The following is a 20,933-nucleotide window of genomic DNA, read 5'->3' as shown; positions in this document are numbered from 1 at the left end:
ACTTATAACCTTTGTTGAATTTACTCTGAGATATATACTTACTTCCTTCCTGTCACTTGCACACATACAAGCGTACACACACAGACACACAGCACTTTTCTCTGTAGTATTTGTGGTAGGGTAGCTGCTGGGGTTCGAGGTTGAGCTGCAGTTCATCTGGCAGGCATTGTATTTTGCTCAGCAAATAATTGTCCACAATTTCACTGTCTCAGCTTGTGGTCTGTCGACTGCTTTGCTTTTCTTTCTCCCGTTTTGTTCTCGGAAGTCTTCATCGCAAAGGAAGATTACATGGTCTGTGGTAACATTCCTACAGCCACCATTTTAAATCAATACCCAGGAGTGAGGGGAATGTGAGTGCATCATGCACATATCACTATTGTTGTCACAGACTTTCAAGTGTGTCTGTGTCTGCTGGTTCTATGCACAGTCAACAATGCCTCTATAGATAGATTTCTGTTTTTGTCAGCATCAGCACACGTTGGTGGCATTGACTGGTTTTGATGCTGTAGGTGAAATTACATTTTCTATTCTCCAAAGACAAATCACTTAGACAATATCTGTTCTCACCAATCTGCTACAAGTGTGTGTGTGTGAGTGTGTGTGTGTGTGTGTGTGTGTGTGTGTGTGTGTGTGTGTGTGTGTGTGTGTGTGTGTGTGTGTGTGTGTGTGTGTGTGTGTGTGTGTGTGTGTTTGTGTGTGTGTGTGTGTGTGTGGCGTGTGTGTGAATGCTTTTCTTTAGTATGTGTGAGCAATTCTTTTCTATGTGTGTGTGTGTGTGTGTGTGTGTGTGTGTGTGTTTGTGTGTGTGTGCGTGCGTGCGCAAGCATCCATGTGTCTGTGTGTGTACATCGTACACCAGTACATTTACTCGGTACTGGTAATCCCTGTATATAGCCATGTTATTTTTATTAGTTATTCAGTGTGTATTTATTCCTAGTGTCACTATTTCAAATGTATTTCTTTAAAATGTGTTGTCTTTAACTCTGCATTGTTGTTAATGGACCCGTCAGTAAGCATTTCACTTTTAGTGTACACCTGTTGTCTACGAAGCAGGTGACAAATACAATTTGATTTGATTTAGGTTGAGTGTGTGTGGGTATACAGTATGTGTCACACAACGTTACTGCACGCAATATTTTAAGTCTTGTCTGAGTGATGGCATTCACTGCTTGTTTTTGCGTTGTTATTGAGATCCAAATGCAACAGCTTGGTTGAATAAATTGTTCCTACTTCCATATGTTCCCTACAGCTTGCTTTTCTTCCCGCAGTAAAGTTGACATGAAATGTGGACACGTCATAGATATTTCCGGAGTTTGGATCAGAATCAGAAGAGAGTAGGCAGATGTTGCTTATTGTTCTTTGTCCACCTCTGCCTGTAAGAATGGAGCCACACTAATACAGATGTCCACAAGACAGCTTTTATTTTCGAAACAGAATTGCTATGGAAATGACATGCTTTTTGGGTTTTGCATAGTTTCACTGTTTGTATTTGGTGGTGTCTGTCAAAGTGCATTTCCCCTCTGAAAATCTACTGCAGTAGATACAGGGGTCTGTCTTTGTAGTTGGAATAGTTGGAATAGTAACAGAAGGCTAGACACTGACTATAGGCTTCACATGTAGCCTGATATAATATTAAACCCTGTATAATTGTTTCTTGCAGTACAATTATAGACCTAATGTTAATTTTGTCTCGGGAACAGGAGTGGAGAAATATGATTGATTTCTTTCAGCATCTTGAGAGAATGGGAATGTGCGTTTAGTGTTTTGTAGCCTAAACGTGCAATTATTTTCAGGGACATAAAAACTGACAGTATTTCATTTTCAACCACATAAAATATGCATCCAACACAAACTGGAATAATATCAGAAACATGTAGGATTGTTTTCACAGATTTTCATTTCCATAAAACTTGTCAAACTGATGTCACTTGGACATTTTACATGGAAAATCTCCCCGGTCCCTAAACATCAAGATTATTGATAATGCATTCATTCTAATGCATTCATTCTATTCGATTTATTACATTATTTTGGTGAGCATCCCTCTTATTACACAAGTTGACTAATAAATAGCCTATCAGATGTCGGAGATTATAAGCAGAAAAATGTCTAAATGAGGCTTAAAGTTTTTTCCTGCACACCTGTAAAAAACTTGTTCTGCCGTTCCTGGTAGTGGCACAGGTCCAGATCAGAGTGTCATTTGTTGTGTTATTGTGGGTTAGACACTGTGGTCAGTGTTCGATTGTGTTGTTGTGTTGGCAATAGACAGTGGTCCGTGTTTAGTTGTGTTGTGGGTTAGAGACAGTATCATTGTGTTGTGGGTTAGAGACAGTATCATTGTGTTGTGGGTTAGAGACAGTATCATTGTGTTGTGGGTTAGAGACAGTATCATTGTGTTGTGGGTTAGAGACAGTATCATTGTGTTGTGGGTTAGAGACAGTATCATTGTGTTGTGGGTTAGAGACAGTATCATTGTGTTGTGGGTTAGAGACAGTATCATTGTGTTGTGGGTTAGAGACAGTATCATTGTGTTGTGGGTTAGAGACAATATCATTGTGTTGTGGGTTAGAGACTGGTCAGTGTCCATGCCTCACAGGGACAGTAAAATAACACTTTATTGGCACATGTAGGGAGGGTCAATCCCGATCATGACCGGCGACAGGGCCGGGGCCATATGGTATCGGTCAACATGGAGAGAGCATGTACAGAGAGAGAAAGAGAACAGAATAAAGCCTTGATGGTGCCTCTCCTTTTTCCTTCTGTCTGTGGAATGTGTACGCCTTTCTTTTCTTTCTCAATTGGATGCTGGAGGGAGTCAGAGGTTATGTTTTGGTCCCGTCGAGGAAAAGGGCAACGTTACAAGTCCTGTTTCAATTAAGTCTGAGAGACGGAGCCGGCGACACTGTCGCTTAGGGGAATAGATGGCACAGGACGAGACCATACATCATTCGCTTATATGCAAACACTTCACCCTCATCACTGACATTTACTCAATCCTAGACTATCTACATCTCTCAACTACAGTGGGTGCGTCGTCATTTTGCTTTCACGTGATGTGCCCGAAGTGTTGGGTCAGCAGCTTGTTCAGTCACAGTGAGGAGGCATAGAACGAGGATCCTTCAGACAGACTAGTCCAGAATCTGCACCTACAGTAGATGACTGCCTGCCTGCCTGCCACGTTGCTCACAGACTTCCTGAGCAGAGAGAGAGAGAGAGAGAGAGTTAAGATTTTCTCTTAGAGCACAAATGACACTCTCTGAAGTCGGTCTCACTCCACTAACGTTTTCATTGGCTGACAACGATATTTCCAGGGTAGCCGTCGTCTGCATATATAAATATATTTTCTGCACCATTTAGTTACTGTATTGCAGGATATCATGAAATCGTTGTCGTGTCATATACACCTTAAATATTTGATGTTTACCACGAGATGTGTTCCATCATTACATGAGTGAACTCTGGGATTTGGCTTGGCATCGGATAGAAGCAGACTGTATGCCATTTGATATGGGTTCATATGAATCCATAATATGGAAATAGTATGAATGACTATTACAGTCAAGAAAATGCTATGAAAATCAACAGCTAACATAGACCGTCTGTGTCATATAGGCTGACTGTCAAAAATAACCCTGCTTTGGCTCAGTAACACATTTGAGTTTGCCTTGATTAACACACTTTCTTCGCCTCACCATTTTGTATTTGTCATTGCATTTCAGGCTTTATTGTTGTCATATTTAGGTGAGGTGATTTGAAGTAGTGCAAAGGTTGAGCGTTCAACCATAGTTAAACCATGTCTTCATCTGTGCCTAGTACAATAATATCAATGCATTTATTGATGTCCAACATGGCCAATGTGGAACTAGGCAGATGTGCTGCACTCAAAGGATCCATTTCCACTTTTTCTGCTTTACAATCCAAATGTCATTACCTAACGAAAACCAAGTGATTGCAACTAGGCCATACTAGAGCTTCAGAGTTTTGTTGTTGTGAATATTAATGAAAAATAATTATTCAGTATCTATTCATATTTATATTAAAAAAAAGATAAGAGCTGCACTCATTTGGTTTTAATAATTAAAGTGAAAGACAGAGTAGATTCACTACTCCTCTTTATTCTCCTCTACTTTAAGCTTTATTCATCTCTAATGCCAGTTTTTTTGCTTTATAAGCCTCCGCTATTTCAGTCTTTTTTTACAATTAATGATCTGTGGTATAACACCCATTAGCACTTTTCTAATGTGACACAAAACTATGGTTAGTATTATCATTAAGGAAATGATGATGGAGCCATAGAAATACCATTAACTTGGCTGTCAGTGTTCTTGACATGCGGGAAGCTGGGGCTCAGTGAGTTGTGCCGGGCCTGTCTGGGTGCCACGGGAGCTGGCCGATATCTCCTCTTATTTCATGGCATGTGTCTCTCCTGTTGTCATGGCTTGTCTGACTGCTGGGGAGATGGTGTCTGTCTCCCCCCCCATCTGCTGTCAGTGATTGATTTCCTGATGCATTTGTTTGTATAAAATACATATCATGTATTATATATGATCATAATATCCAATATCCATAATATTGGTATGATTATTTATCCTTTGATAGTATTATTATTTCCAATAAGGTATTATTTGATTTCAAACTACTTCAGAATTACTATTCATATTCATAACTTGTTTACATGATAATAATACATGAAGGATTACAAACGTTATGCCATAAGATTAACACACAGCTTCTCCTTTGCAAATTATTTATGACACTAATCAGCACCTGTTCAAATAATGCTCATTAAGAAAGTTATTCATCATGTGCAGTGTGTGTCCTCTCCCCTCCTCTCCCTCTAGTACTAATTGAGGAGGTTTGACCTGGTGACCCCAGCTAAATTGAGTTGTAGTCCCTGTGGCGAGAGTCTCCTTCCCGGTCAGTCAGGGCCGATTACACAGCCATTGTGCTCCACACTGTAACGTCCGAGCTCTCTGTAACCAACCAGATGAGTCACGCTGTCGCAGCTCGCATATCCAAGAACAGACAGACTCAGGGCTGTGTGTGTGTGTGTGTGTGTGTGTGTGTGTGTGTGTGTGTGTGTGTGTGTGTGTGTGTGTGTGTGTGTGTGTGTGTGTGTGTGTATCAGCCCTTCTCTCAGACAGACAGACAGACAGACAGACAGACAGACAGACAGACAGACAGACAGACAGACAGACAGACAGACAGACAGACAGACAGACAGACACGCAACAAGGAATTCATTTGATGGATTAGAGCAATTGATAACTCGATTGCATTGCGTAGCGCCCATTCACTTCTTCATTAGAATGTGTTCTGTTTTGCACATTTGTTTCTGCATTTATTCACAAGAGACATCTTACTGTATTGACTGAAGCTGTTATTGTGGACATCTGGCCATAAGTCTTATTCTTGGTGTTTTTCTTCTACTGATTGGTAATTCATTTGTAGATTACATTTTGAAGGATTGATTCTTGCCATAGGACTGCCAATCCCTCCCTAATGGCCATCATGTGTGTTAGATAGTATGTGTTAATCAGTGGACCTTTGACTCTTCAACACTTGTTGTCAGATTACATTATTGTCTGTTACATGTATAAAATCCAAGGAACAGTGTTGATTTTGTCCCATGTGTATGTTGTATCAACAAAACATTGCAGCATAATTATAAATGCAGTGTGTTACTGGCAGAGTGACACAATGTACCTTGTGAAATTAATGAACTGATAGCTGTGTTGCTGAAGTGATATTCAGTTTGTATGCTGTTATATATTCATCTACTTAATAGATTCTGTCTTATTGAGATGGTTATCAGGCAGCTCCAGTATACGTTCATTCAATTAGTCAGATGTATTATTATACATTTTCGTTAAAAATTGCAGCAATTGCTGGTGAAATGCGTATTTTTGTTCGTTGCTGAGTGATTTTCGTTACATTTATAGAGCGTTACTATGGGTAAATTATTGTGTATCTGTCAGGTTAGATCGGATGACCAATGGCCCACATAGGTAGCAGCTGTCAAATCCATTAAAACTTCCCATGGAGTGATGGGACAACAATTTTACAACAATAATGTAAATTGCTTGTTTTGTTTAATTGCCCAAAACTTTTAATAAGTTCACAGTGGTGACAAATCATCGAATCATGGCTGACAGACCTGTAATGTATAAGTTTGGATGGCATTGTAAAATGGAATTTTCTGCCTCAACTCACTTATCTCGCCAACAGGGACAGTAATCAAAATGACCCCCCCCCACACACACACACACACACACACACACACACACACACACACACACACACACACACACACACACACACACACACACACACACACACACAATCCCTCCACCCAACCAAGGTCTGTACGAAACATGAGGGCTTTATTAGGAACCCCCCTCTATCCTGGCCCATTTAAATGATGCTGGATGCAAGGTGCTCAACAGCGCTGGAGAAACTCATTAGACTCACAGGGACTCAGGCTCACTCACTAAGGCATGTATGTCTCCACAGGACGAGTCGAGGCTTCTGCACTGGTGAGACAGAAAGATACAGGGACACAGTTATCTATGTACGGTGGCTCTAAGGGGACTTTAACATTGTGTCCATATACTACAAATACCTAGGTGTCTGGTTAGACTGTAAACTCTCCTTCCAGACTCACATTAAGCATCTCCAATCAAATATTACATCTAGAATCGGCTTCCTATTTCGCAACAGTGTCAGGTGTCAGTGTGCAGCGGTAGGACGGAGTCGGGCGCAGGACACAGAACTGAGTAAAAGACGTACTTTACTCGAAAAGAAACAACAATAATTTCCACGCTGGGAAAAACACACCAGCGCACAGAAGTCTAGAACACTAAACAAAGAACAAACACGCACAAAACCATGTGGGAACCAGAGGGTTAAATAGGGAATAAATTATTACGTAATGGGAACCAGGTGTGTACAATAAAGGCAAAACAGATGGAAAAAGAAACATAGATCGGTGGTAGCTAGAAAGCCGGTGACGTCGACCGCCAAACGCCGCCCGAACAAGGAGAGGCACCAACTTTGGCGGAAGTCGTGACAGTACCCCCCCTTGACGCGCGGCTCCAGCAGCGCGCCGACACCGGCCTCGGGGACAACCCGTAGGACGAAGCGTAGGGCGATCCGGGTGGAGACGGTGAAATTCCTGCAGTAAGGAAGGGTCCAGGATTTCCTCCACCGGCACCCAGCATCTCTCCTCCGAACCGTACCCCTCCCACTCCACGAGGTACTGAAGTCCCCCCGTCCGACGCCTTGAGTCCATGATGGCTCACACAGTATACGCCGGGGCCCCCTTGATGTCCAAAGGGGGCGGAGGAACCTCCCGCACCTCAGACTGCTGGAGCAGACCACTCACTACCGGCCTGAGGAGAGACACATGGAACGAGGGGTTAATACGGTAATCAGGGGGAAGCTGTAACCTATAACACACCTCGTTCAGTCTCCTCAGGACTTTAAATGGCCCCACAAACAGCAGACCTAGCTTCCGGCAGGGCAGGCGAAGGGGCAGGTTTCGAGTCGAGAGCCAGACCCGGTCCCCCGGTGCATACACCGGGGCCTCACTGCGGTGGCGGTCGGCGCTCGCCTTCTGTTGCCTGATGGCCCGTTGCAGGCTCACATGGGCAGCGTCCCAGGTCTCCTCCGAGCGCCGAAACCATTCATCCGCCGCAGGTGCCTCGATCTCGCTCTGATGCCACGGTGCCAGGACCGGCTAATAACCTAGTACACACTGAAACGGAGACAGGTTAGTGGAGGAGTGGTGGAGGCAGTTTTGGGCCATCTCTGCCCAGGGGATGAAAGCCACCCACTCCCCCGGCCAGTGTTGGCAATAGGACTGCAGAAACCTACCCACATCCTGGTTAACTCTCTCCACCTGCCCATTACTTTCGGGGTGAAACCCTGAGGTCAGGCTGACCGAGACCCCCAGATGTTCCATGAACGCCCTCCAGACCCTCGATGTGAACTGGGGACCCCGATCAGATACTATATCCTCAGGCACCCCGTAGTGCCGTTAGATGTGTGTAAACAGGGCCTCCGCAGTCTGTAGGGCCGAAGGGAGACCGAGCAAAGGAAGGAGACGGCAGGACTTAGAAAACCGATCCACAACGACCAGGATCGTGGTGTTTCCTTGTGACGGAGGAAGATCCGTCACGAAATCCACTGACAGGTGTGACCACGGCCGTTGTGGAACGGGTAGGGGTTGTAATTTCCCTCTGGGCAGGTGTCTAGGTGCCTTGCGCTGGGCGCACACCGAGCAGGAGGAAACATAAACCCTCACGTCCTTAGCTAAAGTGGGCCACGAGTACTTCCCACTAAGACAGCGCACTGTCCGACCGATGCCAGGATGACCAGAGGAGGGTGACGTGTGGGCCCAACAGATCAATCGATCGCGGACATCAGACGGAACTTGCAGACGCCCAACTGGACACTGGGTGGGAGTGGGCTTCGTTCGTAACGCCCGCTCGATGTCCGCGTCAACTTCCCATACCACCGGTGCCACCAGGCAAGAAGCGAGTGGGAGTGGGATCTGTGGACCACTCCTCTGTGTCATACATCCGGGACAGTGCGTTTGCCTTAGCATTCTGGGAACCTGGTCTGTAGGATAGGGTGAAGACAAAACGGGTGAAAAACATGGCCCACCTTGCCTGGCGAGGGTTCAGTCTCCTCGCCGCCCGGATGTACTCCAGATTGCGGTGGTCAGTCCAAATGAGGAAAGGGTATTTAGCACCCTCAAGCCAATGCCTCCACGCCTTCAGAGCCTTGACAACAGCCAACAGCTCCCGGTCCCCCACATCATAGTTTTGCTCTGCCGGGCTGAGCTTCTTCGAAAAGAAAGCACAGGGGCGGAGCTTTGGTGGCGTACCCGAGCGCTGAGACAGCACAGCTCCTATCCCAGCCTCGGACTCGTCCACCTCTACTATGAATGCCAAGGAGGGATCAGGATGAGCCAGCACGGGAGCCGAGGTAAACAGAGCCTTCAGGTGACCAAAAGCCCTGTCCGCCCCAGCTGACCACTGCAGTCGCACCGGTCCCCCCTTCAGCATGGAGGTAATGGGAGCCGCTACCTGACCAAAGCCCCGGATAAACCTCCGGTAGTAATTGGCAAACCCTAAAAACCGCTGCACCTCCTTAACCGTTGTTGGAGTCGGCCAATTACGCACGGCTGAAATGCGGTCACTCTCCATCTCCACCCCTGATGCGGACAGGCGGCACCCTAGGAAGGAGACAGACTGTTGGAAGAACAGACATTTCTCAGCCTTGACGTACAGGTCATGCTCCAACAGTCGACCAAGCACCTTGCGCACCAGGGACACATGCTCGGCGCGTGTAGCGGAGTATATTAGAATGCCATCTATATACACCACTACACGCTGCCCGTGCAGGTCCCTGAAAATCTCGTCTATAAATGATTGGAAGACTGATGGAGCATTCATCAACCCGTACGGCATGACGAGGTACTCATAGTGCTCAGAGGTGGTACTAAATGCCGTCTTCCACTCATCCCCCTCCCGGATACGCACCAGGTTGTAAGCGCTCCAGAGATCCAATTTGGTGAAGAAGCGCGACCCGTGCAATGACTCTGTCACACTGGCTATGAGCGGCAGCGGGTAACTGTACTTCACCGTGATCTGATTTATACCTCTATAGTCAATGCACGGGCGTAACCCTCCATCCTTCTTCACAAAAAGAAACTCGAGGAGGCAGGTGAAGTGGAAGGCCGAATGTATCCCTGACCCAGAGATTCGGAGACATATGTTTCCATAGCCACCGTCTCCTCCTGTGACAGAGGATACACGTAACTCATTTTTTTACATTTTAGTCATTTAGCAGACACTCTTATCCAGAGCAACTTACAGTAGTGAATGCATACATTTCATACATTTTTTTTTCTTCCCATACTGGTCCCCTGTGGGAATCAAACCCACAACCCTGGCATTGCAAACACCATGCTCTACCAACTGAGCCACACGGGACTCCCTGGGATGTGCTGCGTCTACCAGGAGATTTATCGCACAATCCCCCCGTCGATGGGGGTGGTAGTTGAGTCGCCTTCTTTTTACAGAAGGCGAGAGCCAAATCGGCATATTCAGGGGGGATGTGCAAGGTGGAGACCTGGTTTGGACTCTCCACCGTAGTTGCACCTATGGAAACACCTACACACCCCCCTGAGCACTGACGTGACCATCCCTTAAAAGCCCTCTGTTGCCACGAAATAGTAGGGTCATGATAGGCCAACCAGGGAAGCCCCAACACCACAGGAAACGCAGGAGAATCGATCAGGAAGAGACTAATTCTCTCCTCATGACCGTCCTGCGTTATCATACATAGTGGAGCTGTGACCTCCCTAATCAGGCCTGACCCTAAAGGACGACTATTCAAGGCATGTACAGGGAAGGGCACATCAACAGGAACAATAGGGATCCCTAATCTAAGTGCAAATGAACGGTCAATAAAGTTCCCAGCTGCACCTGAATCTACTAGCGCCTTATGCTGGGAATGTGGGAAAAACTCAGGAAATTCTATACATACATGCATGTGCGCAACAGGGAGCTCTGGGTGAGTCGGGTGCCTACTCACCTGGGATGATCCACCAGTGCCCTGCCTGCTGCCTCGACTCCCTGGGGAACCTCCCCGGCACCGACCAGCAGTGTGCCCTCTGCGGCCACAGGTGGTGCAGGAAACGGCCCCGCCTCCGGTCACCCTTAGAGCAGCACCTCCGATTTCCATAGGTGTAGGATCAGAGGTGCTGGGGGATGGAATGGACGGACTCCGATCTGGACGTCCGCGGGTGGCCAACAGGTTATCCAGCCAGATGGATAAATCCACCAGCTGGTCGAGGGTAAGGGTGGTGTCCCTGCATGCCAGCTCCTGACGAACATCCTCATGTAGACTACACCGGTAATGGTCGATCAGGGTCCTCTCATTCTATCCCACGCTGGCTGCCAGGGTCCTGAGGTCCAGTGCCAAGTCCTGTGCGCTCCTCATTCCCTGTCTGAGATGGAACAAGCGTTCCCCCGCCGCTCTCCCCTCAGGTGGATGATCGAAGACCGCCCGGAAGCGGCGGGTGAAATCCTCATAGCGGACCAACGCTGCGTCTATTCCTCCCCATTCGGCATTGGCCCACTCAAGCGCTTTCCACGACAAACAGGAGATGAGGGTGGACATGCTCTCGTAACCCGAGGGAGCCGGGTGGACGGTCGCCAGGTAGAACTCCATCTGGAGCAGGAACCCCTGGCACCCGGCAGCCGTCCCATCATATGCCCTCGGGAGCGAGAGCCGAATCCCACTGGGTTCAGGTGACGGAGGGGTGGACAGCGGTGTGGGTTGGGGTGAAGTTGATAGGGGTGTGGGAAAACCCCCTCTCTCTCATCGCTCCATGGTTGTGCCAAGATTTTGGAGGATCGTCGCGTGCTGCTGGACGCGCTCCTCCACTGGTAACGGAGGACTGGGTGCACCTGCTGTCTCCATATGAGGTGCGTGTTTCTATCAGATGTCAGTGTGCAGCGGTAGGACGGAGTCAGGCGCAGGACACAGAACTGAGTAAAAGACGTACTTTACTCGAAAAGAAACAACAAAAATGTCCACGCAGGGAAAAACACACCAGCGCACAGAAGTCAAGAACACTAAACAAAGAACAAACACGCACAAAACCATGTGGGAACCAGAGGGTTAAATAGGGAATAAATTATAACTTAATGGGAACCAGGTGTGTACAATCGAGACAAAACAAATGGAAAAGAAACGTAGATCGGTGGTAGCTAGAAAGCCGGTGACGTCGACCACCGAATGCCGCCCGAACAAGGAGAGGCACCAACTTCGGCGGAAGTCGTGACACAAAGCATCCTTCACTCATGCTGCCAAACATACTCTTGTAAAACTGACTATCCTACCGATCCTTGACTTCGGCGATGTCATTTACAAAATAGCCTCCGACACTCTAGTCAGCAAATTGGATGCAGTGTATTGGATGCAGTGCCATCCGTTTTGTCACCAAAGCCCCATATACTACCCACCACTGCGACCTGTATGCTCTCGTTGGCTGGCCCTCACTTCATATTTGTCGCCAAACCCACTGGCTCCAGGTCATCTATAAGTCTTTGCTTATAAGTCTTTGCTTATCTTTGCTTAAAGCCCCACCTTATCTCAGCTCACTGGTCACCATAGTAGCACCCACCCGTAGCACGCGCTCCAGCAGGTATCATCCCATCACTGGTCATCCCCAAAGCCAACTCCTCTTTGGCTGCCTTTCCTTCCAGTTCTCTGCTGCCAATGATTGGAACGAATTGCAAAAATCACTGAAGCTGGAGTCTTATAGCTCCCTCACTAACTTTAAGCATCAGCTGTCAAAGCAGCTTACCGATCATTGTACCTGTACACAGCTCATCTGTAAATACCCCACCCAACTACCTCATCCCCATATTGTTATTTATTTTTTTGTTCCTTTACACCCCAGTATCTCTATTTGCACATTCTTCTTCTGCACATCTATCACTCCAGTGTTTAATTGCTAAATTGTAATTATTTTGCCACTATGGCCTATCTATTGCCTTACCTCCCTAATCTTACTACATTTCCACACACTGTATATAGATTTTTCTATTGTGATATTGACTGTACGTTTGTTTATCCCATGTGTAACTCTGTGTTGTTTGTGTTGCACTGCTTTGCTTTATCTTGGCCAGGTCGCAGTTGTAAATTGAGAACTTCTGGCCTACCCGGTTAAATAAAAGTGAATTGTTTTATATATTTTTTTTACTCCTCGTCCTTTCCATGTTAGTAATGTGTTTAACAAATGAACTAACAGAGCTCTGACCAACTAAAGGCCTTTTTTATTCCCTGAAATTGGATAATGGTGTCTGACTCAGGTAGGAGTGCAGACCTTTTCTTCTTCCATTTGTGGAATTAAACACATTTCCTAAACATGGCACGTCGTAAAGACAGATTTTTAGAATTCCTTTACATGCAACTCTTGTTCAATATTGTCCAGTGGTTCGAGACATCGCTACTCCTATCTCTTTCTTACTCTCTTAGAAAAAAATGTTCCAAAAGGGCTCTTCGGCTGTCCACATAGGTGAACCCTATTTTGTTCCAGGTTGAACCCTTTTTGGTTTCAGGTAGAACCCTTTTGGGCTCCATGTAGAACCCTCTGTGGAGGGTTCTTCATGGAACCCAAAATGGTTCTTCAAAGGGTTCTCCTATGGGGACAGCTGAAGAACCATTGTAGTTTCTAGATAGTCATTTTTTTATAAGAGTGTACCATTTTCAGAAGAAGCTGCTTGACACCACTCTCTACATTGACTCCAGCCCCCCTTAGAGGAAGTGGATAGGATCCCTGCCTTAATTATGCAAAGTATGGGATATTTGGTGTCTTTTTTTTTAAAAAGTGTCGCTAGCTGGTTTCTGGCATTGGCAGTCACACTGCCACTCTCCCCCTGCCGGGAGGTCCTGTCAGCCTCCCCTTTCTCTCTGCTGAAGGGAAATGAAAGGCTGGGTTGAGAAGGCATAATGGAGAATGCATTTCAACTGCTGGGGAGGAACGGTGAGACCCTCATTTTACAGGGAACAGGTGGGAGAGTCTTTTGTTCTCTTCCCGCTGCTGAAATCCATTTAGTACCTTGTACTTGACATGCCGCAAGGAACTCTTTTCCCCCCTACCTGTCACCTAGTTCAAAGCAGGCCCCCTGCGAAAAAAGGTTCCTACCTCTTGAACAGGCTAAAGTCATGTTTGTCAAAGCCAATGCCAATAATACCACATCGTGTCAGAAGGATTGGTTGCCATGTAGCTAATGAATTAGTCTGAGCGCTGTTCAAACCATCACTCCTTTGACAAGCACTCAGTTACAAACAAGTCACTGACTGACTGGGGCCTGATCTGAATGCACGGTCCTGCATTCAGAATCGCACAAATATGCCATATTTAGGTGCATGTTGTGAACTGGCCTTGGACGAATATATTAACACGGTCTTTCAAAACTACAAAATATAAATCCAATTATAAATATCTTAGAATCTGATAAATTGTTAATATCACTGTAGTATCAATGTTACAAAAACAATTCATATACTGTAAAGTCCTTAAAAAAAAGTAAATATGTACTGTATATTTGTTCAGAGACTGTGTTTAAACTGCAGTGTTTATAGATGTGTGACAGTACCATTTTGCTGAAGCGTATGTATTAGTCTATATCTCCTGTCTAATACCTGGGGTGTTATTTTGTCTCAGAAATCTCCTCTCACTTAAGCAGTCATCAAGGCGTTTTTCAGTTGGTCACTGTTGATGTTGGGAGAGGGTTTCTTGGGAGAATTTTATAATTCATATTGTCATTACTCAGTCCTATATGTTATTTACGTGGGTGGCTGCTCGCCATGTTGCCAAACCTCGTACATATGAAAGGCTTGTGTGGATTCCCAAAGCACTGGTTGAGCTGTTAAAATCTCCTCGAGTTTCCATACAGAAAAGCCTTAACAGTAAATAATAAAAAGAAAGTAACAAAAAAAGGAAAGAAAGTCTCAATGTGTCTGACAGGCGTAAAGTTGTTGTAGTTTTTTTGCTGTTAACCATTTCTTCCCCCTCTCTCTCTTTCTTTCTGGCAGTAGAAGACAATGTGACAGAGGAGCAGCACAGTCCTGGGCAGAGTGCGATTCCGAGCGGTAATACTCCATTTCATATTTGATCATTTTGGGTGATCCAAAATCTGGCCTTACAGGAGATGTTGAATATGGCAATTCTCCTTTAAGGGCAGGAAGCAGTGATTCAACTTGCCATTTGCCAGCTTTACAAGCGTAATAATGTCAAAATACGTTCAGTACTTTACTGCCGTTTCTCTGAGAAACTATAGTCACGGCCGGTATGTACTAAGTGAAGAGGTGCATGCAACCGAAAAAATGCCTTGTCTGGAAAGAATCAGTGCGCATGTGTTAAATCCACCTTTTCTACACCTCCTGCAATATCAGTAATATCATTTAGTTTTTTTGCTGGATTTGGTACATGTGCACTTGGTCAAAAACAATACTTAGATTCCTTCCAGACAAGGCATTTTTTCAGTTGCACGTAGCTTCTTATTTAGATGTACATACCGACTGTGACGGCAGTAATGACGATAGTTGCTCAGCGAAACTCCATTCTTCAGTAAGTAGCGAACTGATTTTGACATTATCGAGCTTGAAAAGCTGGTGAATGGCAGGTTGAATGGCTGCTTCCTGAGCTTAAAGGAGCATCGCCATATTCAACGTCTCCTGTAAGGCCAGATTCTGCTTCACATTCTGGACTGGAAAGTGGAGCGCGTGTGTGTGTGATCTATCGTCTTTCCAGAGAGGAATGAAGTGTGTTTCAACCACTCGGATATGTTACTGCTCCTTGTGTGTTGGCTCACCTGTGTGTGTGTGCGTGCGTGCGTGCATGCATGTGTGTGTGTGTGCATGTGTGTGCGTGTGTGTGTCCATACGTGCATGTCTGTTTGAGAGAGCGTTACATCAGATGCTGTGAAATGCATGCATTGTGTGTGTGTGTGTGTGTGTGTGTGTGTGTGTGTGTGTGTGTGTGTGTGTGTGTGTGTGTGTGTGTGTTCACGTCTTTGTTTCCCAACCTCAGATAGAGGTAGAATACAGCTCACAGAGCAGATGAATGTGTCCTGTCTGCTGGTGTGGCATTCACCGTATGCCCTCCAGGAACAGAGCAGTAATCCAGGTCAGGCTCACAGAGAGCCCACTATGAATGAAGCCTGCTCCTGATCACGCGACCGTTCTTTCATTTCATTTGTCTCTGTGGAAGGTTAAGTCTCATGTGTGGTTATTTTAAACCTGATATGGATGGCTTTGCCCAGCAGGCTGAGGACTCTGGGTTCTCACAGTCACACACACACTGCCTGGCACCTGGCGGTAGAGTCAGTCGTGTTTACCCACCTACCCCTCGCTCTCTGGGCCCCTTCAGACAGAGATATGATATCCCCATGCAGAAACTGGAAACACAAGGGCCGTTTCACTACAGTATGTCTATGGGGATGGGTCATTGTATTGGTTTTGCAAGGTGTCTGAGAGGAGGTCTCTTTCCTTCAGCCCCCTCCCACAGTTCAGTGTTTGCCAGTCTCCATCAGTCGTCTTAGGCTATTGCTTTTGCGTAAGTGTTTTATTCAGGCCCATGTCAGTCTAGTCTACAGCTGTAGTATTTTATATTAATGCCTGGGTGTTGCTTAACGTTTGGTAGATAAGCAGGGTCTGTACGTCTACATGTTGGTTGGTGTTTGGTAGAGGTAGAGAGCCAGGCTCTGTGGGAGTTGGTTGGGGAGAGAGGCAGGCTTCGTCCTCAGCCACCCCAGCAGAAGCGCTGGGCTTATGAGCCCGTTTCCCCCTGGTTCCCTGGGAGACCTTCTGTCATCCACAGCCAACGGCGGGCTAATGAGAGCCCCTGATTACAACGACCCCCTCAGACACGCACACACGCCTCTCTCTCCTCTCCTCCGCACCTCCTCCCTCTAGCCACCATCTCCAGAGTGAAGGGAGAGAGACAGCAGCGACACGATCGATGTTTGCCTGTGGAGAAATCAAGAGTGTGCACAAATTAATTTCTCACTTTTCTCATTTGAGTTCGTCTGGTTGTTTTTCTTTTAACCCCCTCGTCAGATGCAGTCTATAGGATCCTAGTAGAAGTTGCAGAACTTTACCAAGATATGGGAGATTATTGTTTTGAATAATTTGTTACAACTTTCATGTAAATCCACCTTCAGAATGGCTCTGGATTGGATAGCTGCTGTTTTAGTGGCTCCTGACCAATTCTGCTATTTTGTGTATTTTCTTTTAGCTTTTTTTGCACATAATGTCTTGGACATCGTAAGACCGACAAGAGCTTCTGGACATCAGAACAGCTATCACTAACATCGATTTAGATGAAGATTTCTACTTCAACGAGTTGGCGGCACAGGACATACTGCTCACCCAGGACCAGGCTCCACGGACTGTCAAAAAGCCATCAATGAAGTCACCCCATTGTTTCCTATGAGAAATCCCGCTATGATCTCCGACGAGCCATCAAACAGACAAAGCGTGAATACAGGACTAAGATTGAATTTTACTACACCGGCTCTGACACTCGTCAGAAGAACGCCAAGGCAACCTGTCTAAATGACTATCGTCCGTAGCACTCACAATCTGTAGCCATGAAATGCATTAAAATGCTGGTCATAGCTCACATCAACACCATCATCCCAGACATCCTGGACCCATTCCAATTCACATACCGCCCCAACAGATCCACAGATGACACAATCTCTATCGCGTTCCACACTGCCCTCTCCCACCTGGACAAAAGGAACACCTACTTTATTTGAGAATGCTGTTCATTGACTACAGCTCAGCGTTGAACACCATTGTGCCCTCCAAGCTCATCACTAAGCTAAGGACCCCTGGAACTGAACACCTCCCTCTGCAACTTGATCCAGATCCTCCAAAAGTTATACAGCTGCCCCATTGAGAGCCTCTTGACTGATTACATCACCACTTGGTATGGCAACTGCTTGGCGTAAGACTGCAAGACACTACAGAGGGTAGTGCGTACGGCCCAGTACATCACTGGGGTCGAGCTCCCTGCCATCCAGGACCTCTATACCAGGCGGTGTTAGAGGAAGGCAATACAAATTGTCATAGACTCAAGCCACCCAAGTCATGGACTGTTCTCTCTGCTACCGCACCGGCAAGCGGTACCGATGAAGTCTGGAACCAACAGGACCCTGAACAGCTTCTACCACCAAACCATAAGACTGCTAAATAGTTAGTTAAATAGTGGACCAAATAGCTACCCGGACTATCTCCGTTGACCCTTTTTGCGTAAACTTTCTTTTTTACTCATCACATATGCTGCTGCTACTGTTTTTGAATCTATCCTGTTGCCTAGCCACTTTATTCCTTGTTGTTATATGTGCATATCTACCTCAGTTACCTTGTACCTCTGCACATCGACTCGGTACTGGTACCCCGTGTATATAGCCAAGTTATCACCACTCATTATGTATTTATTATTAGTTTTATTATTATGTGTTATTACTTTTTTTATATTATTTCTCTATTTCTTTCTCTCTGCATTGTTGGGAAGGGCCCATAAGTAAGCATTTCACTGTTAGTCTACACCTGTTGTTTACAAAGCATGTGACAAATATTTGTATTTTATTTTAATTGGATTTGATTTGACCTGCCATGTGGGGCCTTCAGAAAATACAGTTTTGGACCAATGATCAAGAACAGTATGGGTTTCAAACCCAACAGCATAGGATCTTATGGTTAGACCACTGCCCATTGTGCCCAATCAAGAGCCTTTGGATGTAAAAAAAAAACTCCCCCCCCAAAAAACAACTGAAACAATGAATCAGCATCTTTTCATGCTCGTAGGCCACTAATCAGTGATTGACGTGTTCACAATACCCATTAGGGCTTTGACAAGGCCCTAGCTAAATCAGACGTGGTGTGTCGAGTGCTTGGCTCATAAGTAGACCCCCAGCAGTGTTCCTCTATGAGCCTGTGTGTTCATTGTGTCCTACAGCCAGGTACCTAGCGTATTATTATTCTATACACCACACTTATGTTTGATGTGTAGCAGAATAGGAAAAGGGGGAAATGATAACAAAAGAGGTTCTCTGGTAAAGAGGAAAGCCAGCGTTATAGTTAGCTAGTGCGGAGGGCAGGAACAGTATGATATGGGAGATTTAATGAGGCAGAGTGCTTTTTTACCCGGAGAGAAGGCTTAAGATCCACAGCTTGGCTTTACCACAGCCTCCACTGCCTGTGTGTAATTATAACCACATGCTCCACATTCTTTCTTCTCCCTTTTATGTACACTTTTCTTTTACTTCTGACTGTGGCTGGTTGGGGCCATTTTGTGGAAGAGTTTGCCTGCTCCAGTTAAAAGTGGAGTGGACTGAGCTCTGGGTGTGAGAGAAAGGGTGTGTGTGTGTACACGCTTACATGCGTGTCTGTGCATCCATGTTTGTGCGTACGTGCGTGTGTGTATGTCTGTAGAAGAGTGTGTTAGATCTGAGGGTTTTCTGGGTGGCGAGGTACTTGTTACTGTAGTGCAAGCTAGTGGTAGCGTCGGCGGAGGAGGGCTAAACCAGCCACAGATCAATGCACTGCAGGGCTCTCTACATACAGCAGGAAGAGGAAAGGACTCTTTCACTCCAGCACTTCTCAAATCATATTCTCTATTATTCATTTCCTTTGTTGTTTGACTGCACTAATGGCATGGCAAGGTGCTTCGTTCAATAGTATCACTCCCTGAGAGAGAGAGAGAGAGAGAGAGAGAGAGAGAGAGAGAGAGAGAGAGAGAGAGAGAAGCTAAGAAATCAGCAAGAGAGAGCGATAGAAGCTAAGAAATCAACGAGAGAGAGAGAGGGAGAGAGAGAAGCTAAGAAATCAACGAGAGAGAGAGAGAGAGAGGGAGAGAGAGAGAAGCTAAGAAATCAGCAAGAGAGAGAGAGAGAGAGAGAGAGAGAGAGAGAGAGATGGATCATAATTTAAGGATTCTAATCATGTTCTTTATTCATTGCCTTTGATTTCCTTTCCTTTGTGTACCTATATCATTTTTGATGCAACAATGGCGAATGATGCCATCTGTGTTACCTGTGATATGTGCTGCTTCCTTTATCATATAAGCTACTGGCTTGTTTTTGTTGTTTTTTCTAACTCCTCCAGTTATAGTTTGGCAGCTTTTTCTCTTTCTCGCCACATAAATCATGAACATTTCATAAAGATGCTGCATGTTGATTTGTGACATACAGATGTTGGATCTTAACTTGAACAGTATTGTCACAGCAAATTAATCCTGCGTCCATAATATTGCTTGATCGCTGGTTAGGCTATTAGCTGGCCAAAATTTGGCTACATGAAAAGTGCAATACTGTTAATATAACCGTGTTTTAGTGCATGTTTTCAGTGCTGTGCAGGAAAATTCTCAGCAACAAAAGAGTGATCAAATGAAGATCCTAAATCTGTATTATGTCAAGCTCAGAAAACAACGTGATTGTAAATATATAATAGCTACGGTATAAACAACTCTATACTTGCTTTTCATAATAAAGTCATACTGTCGATTTCTCCAATAACACCTTGAATCTACATCCAAAGAGCTCAGACACACACATGCAGTCAAATAAGCCATCAGTACGTATTTATGAATCTGATCTCATTGCATTGCATGACGATCTGATCTAGGACCTGCTAAAAACATTCTGTTCTGTAGCCTCTCCACATTAACACATGACAATCTTTAATAATGTGGTATCAGTTGATCTCTCTGCTCCCAGCGTCTCAGAGCTAGATCATGACAAGGCTTTAATGATCTGGGATCAGTGGATGTGACGGGCTAATGGAGGGACCCCAAATCCCATATAGCCACACAAAGGAGGAGAGGAGAGCATGGAGAGATAGATACACTCTGAGGCTTTCACATGTGGCATTAGACTGTACTGTAATGTGACTGGCTGTGTGACCTATATTGCAAGTGATCTCCCTCTCTTCTCTCTCCAAAAAAATCTAAAGTTTTAGATTTTTAAATAATGAGGTGGCGGAAGGCAGCATCCGTGTGAAGGTTGTTCAATCTTAATGTCCTCCTATTGCTGACAGCCCTCCACACTGATAAAGGAGCTTGCACACCTTTGATCAGGCCTGCCGACATGTGTCGACAGAAGCTGCTCGCTGGTTAAAATAAATTCTTAATTTGAACTTGGGGGTGGGTGGTGGGGGTTTTAGCATGGTGAAGGAGGGGAGGGAGGGACCATCTACAAGATCTGAATCTCTTGGATATGAGAGGAAATGAGTATGGAGATGGATGAAATGGTAATGACGCTTGCTTTTAGCGCTGAGGTCTTTCGCTGCACAAAGAAGGACTCATATTGAACTTTATGGAACTAGACGTACAGTAC

At 45.5% G+C, this 20,933-nt stretch overlaps 1 protein-coding gene across 7 annotated transcripts in view; it reads left to right on the top strand.

Moving 5' to 3' along the window:
- LOC106599680 (zinc finger protein 521) overlaps positions 1–20,933 on the top strand; it is a 146,197-nt gene that overhangs the window by 1,730 nt on the left and 123,534 nt on the right. For 5 of the 7 annotated variants that reach the window (XM_014190971.2, XM_014190967.2, XM_045714713.1 and 2 more), the window contains one exon: positions 14,623–14,679. Coding sequence is in view for 5 of the 7 variants with exons in the window: in XM_014190967.2 (XP_014046442.1) it covers positions 14,623–14,679 (57 nt within the window). In the remaining 2 variants the exon portion in view is untranslated. The remainder of the gene's footprint in view (positions 1–14,622; positions 14,680–20,933) is intronic. The other 2 variants (XM_014190973.2, XM_014190969.2) reach the window with 1 other exon arrangement.

The sequence above is a fragment of the Salmo salar genome, chromosome ssa03, assembly GCF_905237065.1.
Source record: "Salmo salar chromosome ssa03, Ssal_v3.1, whole genome shotgun sequence".
Taxonomy (NCBI): domain Eukaryota; kingdom Metazoa; phylum Chordata; class Actinopteri; order Salmoniformes; family Salmonidae; genus Salmo; species Salmo salar.
This window is presented reverse-complemented; position numbering and strand designations above follow the sequence as displayed.